The sequence below is a fragment of the Myxocyprinus asiaticus genome, chromosome 37 (assembly GCF_019703515.2).
Source record: "Myxocyprinus asiaticus isolate MX2 ecotype Aquarium Trade chromosome 37, UBuf_Myxa_2, whole genome shotgun sequence".
NCBI lineage: Eukaryota > Metazoa > Chordata > Actinopteri > Cypriniformes > Catostomidae > Myxocyprinus > Myxocyprinus asiaticus.
Genome location: NC_059380.1, coordinates 22,122,619 through 22,132,500, shown reverse-complemented (window position 1 = coordinate 22,132,500; position 9,882 = coordinate 22,122,619). Strand labels below are relative to the sequence as shown.

Genomic DNA, 9,882 nt, shown 5'->3' with positions numbered 1-9,882 from the left:
GGCTTGAACTCCACAAGCTTGTGCAAAATTTGATGATCCACGTTATTCTAACATGATTCGAGAATGCTCCAAAGAGAATCTTGTTGGCTTCAATAGAAGCAAGGAAATCTGACCTTTTGTACAAAGGGGTTAACATGGTCAATGTCACAAATTTGTTATTCAATTTTTTTTACTCTGTTTTTTTATATTATCTTTTTTAAACTCTCTTCATAACATTTTTTTTTTAATTCAATTCTTAATAATTTTTTATTCATTTCATTTCGAAACATTTATTTTTTTAATATATATTTTTCTAAATAATACAATTTTTTTTTTTATTACTTCCAGGGTTTAAATTTTATTTCCAGATTTTCAATGAGGTCTCAGACTCAGACTTAGAGCTCACTGTATATAAAATGCTAACAAATGTGACACAAAATTGGGTAACACTTTAAAATAATTAACTTACATTGAACAATAATTTTTACACCACTTAAATCTTGGTTAATGTTACAGGGATAGTTCACCTAAAAATGAAAATTCTCTTGTGATTTACTCACCCTCCTGGCATCTCACATGTGTATGACTTTCTTCTGCAGAACCCAAATGAAGATTTTTAGCAGAATATCTCAGCTCTATAGGTCCACACAATGCAAGTGAATTGGTGCCAAAATTTTCCCAAATAAAGGCATAATAAAAGTAATTCATATGACTCCAATGGTTAAATCCATGTGTTCAGACACGATATGATAGATGTCGGTGTGAAACAAATCAATCTTAAGTAATTGTTTATCATAAATTGTCATCCCTGCCCAATAGAATGTGAATCACCAAAAAAAGGAGAAGAAAGTGAAAGTGAAGGAAAAAGGACTTAAATATTGATCTGATTCTCACCTATCATATCACTTCTGAAGATATGGATTTAACCATCTGGAGTCATCTGGAGTACTTTTATGTCGCCCTTATGTGGATTTTGGAGCTTCAAAATTTTGCCGCCCATTCACTTGCATTGTATGGACCTACGGAACTGAGATATTCTTCTAAAAATCTTTGTTTGTGTTCAGCAGATAAAAGAAAGTCATACACATCTGGGATGGCATGAGGGTGAGTAAATGATAAGAATTAAAAATAATTGGGTGAACTAACCCTTTAATAACAACATATATACAAATACTTTTTTAATTTTAAGTTGTGCGCTAACGTGATACATTATAAACTAACAATGACCATTTTTTTTTAAATGAACATTAACATTAATACTGTAAACATATAGTCTTCGTTGTTAGTTCATTATGTGTAATGCATTTACTAATGTTAACAAATGTAACCTTATTAAAAGTTTTACCCAACAATATCTAAAAAGAGAAAATCTGAATTAATCATGGACAAGGCTTATGGTACGCTTCTGAATATGGTCAAATATCAGCCTGGCTGAGACATAATGAAGCAAAACAAAACATAAGGGCAAGGTTATCATCCAATGCCATCTCATAAAAACCAAATATCAGCTAATATTGCACTTTTACTAGCCGAGTGCGCTACAGTATCAGTACCTTGATTGTTGATGCGTATGTTCATAGGGATCTGTGCTGTCATGGCCAGCAGGTTGTGCTGCAGGGCTCTCTGCAGGAGTCGCTGGTGTTCCTCCAGTGGTAGTGCAATCTTCTTTTCCGGCGGTTCCCCTGACTCCAACTTTTCCCGCAGTTGCTCCAGCGCAGCTACCTGTGCAATGGTGGCCGCCTGCGCAGCCGCAGCCTGGGCCGCAGCTACTGAGTGACTGGCCATAGACACTGGCAGACGAGCCTGAACTCCATCATCATCTGCAACAGAGAGAGAATGAGACACACATAACACATTTTAAGGAATATTCTGGGTAATTGTACTAGAGGGTTTTAAAGCAGAAATGTGAAGATTGTATTTCAGTTAAAGCACTCAGCTGTAAAAAATTAGCTGTAAAGTTGGTCAAATTGTTTTGTCAATTTGAGGTAGGACTCTTATATGTATTATATAGTTAATGCTTTACTAATGTAAGTCCTGTGGGTGGAGTTTGCTCCATGTAAAAAATTATTGTTAACGTTATAACAGACGTCATCATAGCCTTTCAAGCATGTGACTTTTAGTCTTAATTTATTGCACAGTAGAAACAGACAGGTAAGTGAGGGGAGTAAATGGGATTGGGACATGAGCCAGGCCAGATTCGAACTCAGATACCCATTAGCCAACAAGTCAAGCAAGTCTTACCCTTTTTAACTTTCTGTAAGGATGAGAGAGAGGTTCCGTTGCTGGGCAGGGTGATGCCGATAGGAGGCATGGAGAGTTTGGGAGAGGACAGCATTGTGGGCGTTCCGTTTGGCGAGTAGGTAAAGAGCGAGCTGCCGAAGCCCTGCCTGCGTCCCTCACGCCGGTTGCTGTCAATGGCCGCCTGGAGCTCATTGGGATTGCTGAGGCCTCTCTTGTCACATTCATAAGGATACAGATACTTCATATATCTGCAGAGAGTTGGGACATTAAGAAGACAGGATGATGCTAACATTTCCAAATTAATTATTTAAAGTGATGCTTTTGTCTAGGGATGTGCAAAATTAGGGAGGTGTTGATCAACAATTATACAGGTAATCCTGTATAATTAAGCTGATTTAGAGTCATGTCCACCACACTGATCAGACAATCAGCGTTTCTTAAGGAGCTTTAACATAGGACACGCTCTTACATTCAAAAACATCTGGATGGAGCACAACAGAATGGAACAGAGTACAGGGGTCTTGAGACACGTTTTTAAAAGTTAAAACTATTTTTAAATTGGCATGCCACCAAAAAAAACAACCTTTATGCAACTAGACAATGTAAAATGCGAGATGCAAATATGGCCAAATTTGTCCATCTGCATGTGTACATAGACCAACAGTTAAAAAAACAAAAAAGCAGACTGAATTAAAGACCAAGCAGCCCATCGTACAGTAACTGACAGATATTCAACAAATAAAATGTAGTGCTGTCAATCGATTAAAATTTCGAATCGAATTACATGACATGAGGGTAAATTAATCACAATTAATTGCATAAATCAAGAAAACAGCCCCCAAATACAACTCATTTGATATTTAATAATCAAAATAATTATATATTAAATAAGAGGCAGAGAACTAACAATACAAAAAGTTACTATAGAAGTCAATATATTGCTTGTTTTATTTCCATATCATTTAACATATGCTTATAACTGGCCTACAGTTTACAGGAATCCATTTTGCAAATGAGTTTGTGAATCTGTCAGGTAGACTAAAGGGCTGTTCTCACAGGATGCATTGTTGTGTACAGTCTGCGTGGTATATATAAGTGTCAGACGCTTTTGGAGTGTTTCACTGTGGTCTCCTCACACTCCATTGGTTTTCAGCATCTCTAGCCACAAACACAGCGCTTTTAGGACGCTATGTCAAATTAAGTTTGAAATGCAACTTGACAACTCGAGACCCCTGCCCTGCATTTTGTTCGATCCAGCTGTCTTTGAACAGGATCTCAGTTTGTGTCTGTACATCTGCACATTGCCTGTACAGCTGGAGTTACGCTTACTGTCCCCTGCTGGCTGTGATTCACAAAAACATGAAAGTGGTACTTCAAGCTTGATTTGCTCCATTGCGGAATTTGAGTACGGTCAGGGCGCATGGTTAACTGCATTAACATTTTTTTTAACAATTAAATCGCTGTGAACTAACGCTTTAAATCGACAGAATAAATAAAAAAGACTACATTACTAGACCTTTATAGCAAAAAATATCAGTTCACACAAAAACCTTTTAGTATAAGTTCACAACGGGAAGATTGCTAGACAGTAACTGTCTAAAGCACAGCACACTAAAACCCACTCCGAGAAGTTGCGTCTCTAAAATAATCTAAAGCTAATATTAGTCAACCCCAGTAATTGACTCGTTGGTTGTAAGATGACCAGACGACTATCCTACCCATCCCTAATCTAATGCCACATTTCTTTTTAATTAAAAACAGATGTATTCCAAGAGATTGTATCTGACCCATTTTCAGCTCTGTATTTGTACACAGGTCAGTGTGTACATACTGTGTTCTGAGAGTAAAGGCAGCACTGGTGATGGAGGTCGGCAGGTTCAGCCCTTTCGTGATCTCCCTCCACAACTTTTTATTTATGACCTCCACCAGCCCCCCTTTTTCAGTCACCAGCTGGTATAGCATGTAGAGATCCAGCACCTGCTTGGCCATGATGGGGATCCTGTTCACTGGAGTCCCTGCACAAAAACAAGCAGCTGTGTTATCAGTCCGCCTGAAAGGTTTATATGAATGTTTAAAATGCTATAAATAGAAGAAACGCCCATATGTATTTAAATTGGGTAAATATCTGGAGTTTCAGCTCTTCTTTAGGCAATGCAGTGAGGTTGTCATGTAATGCTGTGCAGCGTTGGGGAGGAACTTAGTGAAAATAGCAATGCTAATAACTTAAATAAATTTTTCAGTAGTGTGACAGTAGCTCAGCCCTTTTCAAATTTGTCCAGTAACAAGCTACTTTTTCGGATGATTAGCAGTGTAGCTTGACAAATTTCAGTTTTTTGTTTAGATGCTGTCACCCTATTTAAGATCCTTGAGATCCTTGTTTTTGTGCCAGATAAATACTGCTCTAATGGGACCAAAACCCAATACGATCATATAATGTAACAGTTTCATATTTAAACAGATATAGCCCCCCAATATAGTTTTGATATTGCCCACCACCACAAATAGCTTCAATGTATTTAGCTACTATTTATTAGTAGCTTATAGTGTAGCTAACTACTTATTCAAGCTACATACACAGTTGTTGAACTACTTATAAAGAATTATAGAGAAGCTTGTAGCATGACAAGCTACGGCTTTTCAAGTAGCTTCCCCAACACTGCAGCAGTTTTATTTTCAGCACAAATGCATAATAAATTTATTTGCCAGGTTATTCATTTATTAACCAGGTGAGCGGCTAACAGGTGGTGAAGAGCATAATCATTGACGTGATGGACAGTGCAGCATTTTTGATTTCATGTAGATGACAACACATGCTTTGAGAGCTCTAAGGCTGGATCGTGACATAGACATTTGTTCACACTCCCACGTTTATAAACACACACACACGTCCATGTATGAGCCACTGCCCTGCTGTAGCATGATATAAACTGTGGAAACTGCAGTGCTTAAGAGCAATTGTCCCATATATAACGACACATAAACCTCACTGTGATGATGTTAAAGATGAGCCGAGTGTTGAGGTTAATTTGTAAGAGGTCTGGATCATAAAGGCCTCAGTTGTTTTGAGTAGAAAAATGATGATGATTCTTTTTTTTATGCTTACCTCTTTTCTGCATGAAGCTGAACAGATCATCCAGGAACTCTTTCCTCTTTGGGTCATTGTCCAGTTCATAGAGCTGCATATGGAAAAACACAAACACAGACAAAAAGGTAAATAGATGCATTAATTGTGCAAAACATGAAACTGTGTACAGTATAAACTACACAGTATTTAAAAAAGTAGGCAAGTATTAAATTCTGAACATAGCCCATATCAATTCATACACTGAAATATGGGTGGGAATATCGGAGGTGGCTTTAGATTGGTTTGTTTCCTACTTGTCAAAAAGAAAATTTGTAGTGTCTGTTGGACATGTGATGTCCTCCTCTTCCACAATTAATTGTGGTGTTCCGCAAGCATCCCTGTTAGGGCCAATACAGTTTTCACTAATTATATATATATATGTTACCACTTGGTTGTGGGACCAAAAAACTAAAGGTGACAGAGATTTTATAGTGAAGGCCCCAGAATTATGGAACAGCCTGCCTTGGGATATTAGTTCTGCTGAATCATTGTCTGTTTTTGGGTCTCATTTGTATAGACTTGCTTTTACTACTATGTGAATGTGCTGTGTTTTACAGAATGTGTTTTAATTTTATGTTTTGTGATGAAATTTGTGCTAAATTGCTAAAAGGTTATATAAAAATAAAGTTTATTATTATGATATATTTGATAATGATCCATGATAACATTTAATGATAACATTTTTGTTATGGATTATAAAACAGAATTCTTTTTTAAATTGTTGGTTTAAACTAAAGCAATTTTATAGTATTCATTACAAACATTTGGACACCTAAAAGATCTTAATAAAAGCAGGTGCCATCTCATAGGCCAAAAGGTCATGCTTTTTAATCATGCACAATCAGAATAACAGTGATGGTAGCTGAGCAACGACGAGCGATAAAAAGTCTCAATTCTTTCTCACAGAAGCTTCTCTTTCCTTGCTTCTCATTTTCTTCCCTTCATCCTGAGCTCTCATTAGCCACACAGAGAGCTCTTACAGTCTTCTATCAGTGGACTGGGCAGGGGGAGGGGCTGAGTGGGCACAGAGGTAGCCCTGGAGGCCAGCGCAGGGTTAATTACAGGATGTATGCATTTTTGAGGAGCACCACACTATAAATCTCTCAAATGACTCCCCTCTTCTCTCTCCATTTTCTTTAAAGTCCTCAGCCCTCAAGCCTTTTTTTTAACCCACTATTCCACTGTTTATGCCTCTTTCCAGTGTCTCAAACCAGCTGCACAGCAAGGAGCTGATTATAGACACTTCATAACTCCTCGCCATTCCAGCCTTTATAAGACAGCCTCATGTAATGCTTAGGGATGTCAGAAATGATAAGGATTCTGATTATGATTACACATACTGATTCTGTTAGTTTTCTTTTTTTTTTACAATTCCATTAATGATTAATTTAGGACTTTAGTGCACCCCCCACCCAAAAGAAAAACAACAATACTAATTTTTTATTTCTTACTTTATTACAAAAAATTAATTTGCAAATGTGTGTCTTTAACATCACAACATCATATGAACAACCAGTCAGTAACTACACTGACTTGTAAGAGTAACAAGCCTTAAACATTCATAACAGGAGTAACAGTTCTCAGTTCCTTTCAATCTGGACATGGCGAATAAGTAAATAAAGAATCACTCTGACCGATTAAGTGAGTGAGTGAGACATCTGACAGATTCAAACTGATGATTTGTGAGTTTAAGACTGATTTGTGGGTCTTTTTGAGTGGTTTGTTAAAAAGAACTGGTTCCTGAATCTGACTTCACTGGTTGCGCTGTATATTTGCACGCAACCAGCAAGACATCACAATACATATGTGCGCTATCTATTTATTGTTTTTGCTTTATTTTGTGGCTCGCAGTTTTGCTTACAGCTCAGCTAAAACAAATATGAGTTTGGCAAAAGACAAACAGTTTTAACTAACCGAAACTTGTAATTATGCTAACTCCGATATGACATACCATCAGTTCTGTTTCATCCACATTTGCGGCAGATAAGAGAATTGTTAACGGAACTGAAAGTCATTAACATATTTCCAGAATCTAAACTGAATAAAAAAATTAAAAAAAAGGATTTGATTCTCAACCCTCGTAATGCTGCCAAACACTCAAGCCAAGTTAATTGGAGAAAAACAAAACCCCTGACAAATAAAACAGGTTCCTTCATGTAGCATTAGGCAAACATAATGAGCAGGCAGAGAGAATTTATAACCTCTCAACAGAAAGGTTAAGGAACTGACCAGTAAAATTCCAACTCTCGCTCAAAGATCACACCTTCCGGGGCCCCAGCTCACACTGATGGATAGAGTGATCCTTTTACCCAAATTCTGCTGATATGCCCTGAGCCCCCTCCCTCACTACTATGGAAACACATCTGTTTATCTGTTTGAATCAGGTGGAGGGAGAGACATCTGACATAAACCTCAAATGCAGGGTGGAGAAATGTACCAGAAAAGTACTGCTCACCATCACAACACAGAGAAACTTCGGTTGGATGTAACATTTAACTGGAGCAGATTTTAAGCTCTAAATGTTTAATTTAAACTTTAATTTGTTTTGTTATTTATGATGGTGGTGGTTGAATTCAAGGAATACATCAGCCAAAATGAAAAATCTGTAATAATTTAGGCTACTCATTTGCAGAAGACAAACAGATATTTTAAAGGATGTCCCGTTCAATGATTTCAGTACAATGGCAATTGATAGCAACTCGCTTGAAAGTAAAAAAAAAGGATGCAAAAGTGTCATAATAGTCAATGCGACTTGCACATCTTACTCATAGTCTTCTGAAGGTGTACAATTTAAAGTCAAGTTTTTTTACAGTAGAGCGAAAGTGTTACTTAAGATAAAATACCTTACATTTGTTTTTCACCAAAATGTACTGTATGCCTTTCAAAAGACTTGTAGTATAGAGAGTCATATGGACTACATTTCTGATTTAATGTTTTTTGTTTTTTTTTGGAGCTTAACTGTCATTATATGGAAAGAGATGTGTAAACATTCTTAATTGAATTGTGTTCCACAAAAAAAAAAAAAAAAAAAAAATATATATATATATATATATATATATATATATATATATATATATATATATATATATATATATATATATATATATATATAAATAGCATACAGGTTTGGAACGACATGAGATTTTTCAGGTGACCTGTTCTTTTAACATTCATTACATGCAAATTCATTTTTGCCTTTATTTTAATTTTGACATCTTTTCCTAGAAAAGGAAACACAAATATTTACATCCAAAATGTATGTAACACAAGTCACATTGACATACAACAATAATGTTAAGTGTAACAAAATTAAGGTGTGAAATGGATTTGTAGGTCAGATATACCTATACCTATATCTCTAAGAAGGTTTCTCAGTAGAGAGAATGAATGCTAAACTGGATACCTCGAACAGACATCAAGAAGGTCTCACATTGCATTTCGATGACGTGCGCTTTTGGCCTCAAAACGACACAGCAGCATTTCACACCTGCCAATCACCTCAAGAGGTAGGCAAAATGCCAATGGGTGGCGGGGCAGGAAATGAATGAGTCCCAAATGAGGGGGGTGGGGGGTTGCTAACCATAAAAATCACAAGAACAGTATTGATCAGAGACAGCTATTGAAGCTCACTTCATTTGAATGATGGGTTTGCATTAGTTGATTCTGGTTTCTGTGAAAAACTGGAGGGTCACACCCTCCCTAACCAAACCACAATCTCCCTGAAACACCTGCAGCGAACGAAAAAGGGTTTTAGCAAACCTGAAACTCTGAAATAGAGCTTAATTATTCAAATGATTTATTATTTTAACCCATACTGAAAAATTGCGTGGGCTGTAGTCAAACCTGTAAGTTTCATATGCACCCAATAGACAATAATTGTATTTATTTTTTTAAACTTGAAAAAGCAAATCATGAAATCTATATTAACAGGAAATCAAACATTGATGGGCAACAATTATCAACCATTACCTTAATTACCCATTTGGATTACTTCTGAAATTATCAGTAGAAATAAAACCACAATGCATGTTTAGTGCACAACAGAGAATTAAGGCTTTTACCAAATCACAGTGCCAGCCACTGAAACAGTAGAAATCCTTTTTTTAAATTTGTTTTTTTAAAGAAGGCAATGTAAATTGTCATGAATTAAATATTAGGTAGTTTTTGTAGCATTTAACATGTTTTCTTAAAAAAATGATTATATAAATACAGTATACACTGTATATACTGTATATAATGAGACATTTGCTCTCTCTCTCTATTTCTCTGAGCAAAAGGGAGAGACTATCTGCTTCATATCAGGTTACATCAGTATTGTAACAGCTCTAGTCATTTAAACATGTACCCTGAACCCTGCCTACTTTCTGTGTTCTCGTGTGGCCTATCCATCCACATCAATTTGCTAGAAGACAAACATTTGACCTCTGACCTCAAATATGTCCACCGACCTCCTCTGTTATGTCACAATGGGAGGAGGTGTATTTGAGAGTATCTGTGTGTCTTTAAAAGCAATGTAAAGTGCTGGATACTGAATACTA

The 9,882-nt window shown here is 36.5% G+C and overlaps 1 protein-coding gene across 3 annotated transcripts in view; it reads right to left on the bottom strand.

The window, feature by feature from the left end:
• LOC127427647 (AT-rich interactive domain-containing protein 3A-like) overlaps positions 1 to 9,882 on the bottom strand; it is a 46,507-nt gene that overhangs the window by 12,028 nt on the left and 24,597 nt on the right. For all 3 annotated transcript variants that reach the window (XM_051675343.1, XM_051675342.1, XM_051675344.1), the window contains 4 exons: positions 5,324 to 5,396; positions 4,052 to 4,235; positions 2,221 to 2,468; positions 1,533 to 1,799 (listed from right to left, as the gene is read on the bottom strand). In XM_051675343.1, the coding sequence (XP_051531303.1) occupies positions 1,533 to 1,799; positions 2,221 to 2,468; positions 4,052 to 4,235; positions 5,324 to 5,396 (772 nt within the window). The remainder of the gene's footprint in view (positions 1 to 1,532; positions 1,800 to 2,220; positions 2,469 to 4,051; positions 4,236 to 5,323; positions 5,397 to 9,882) is intronic.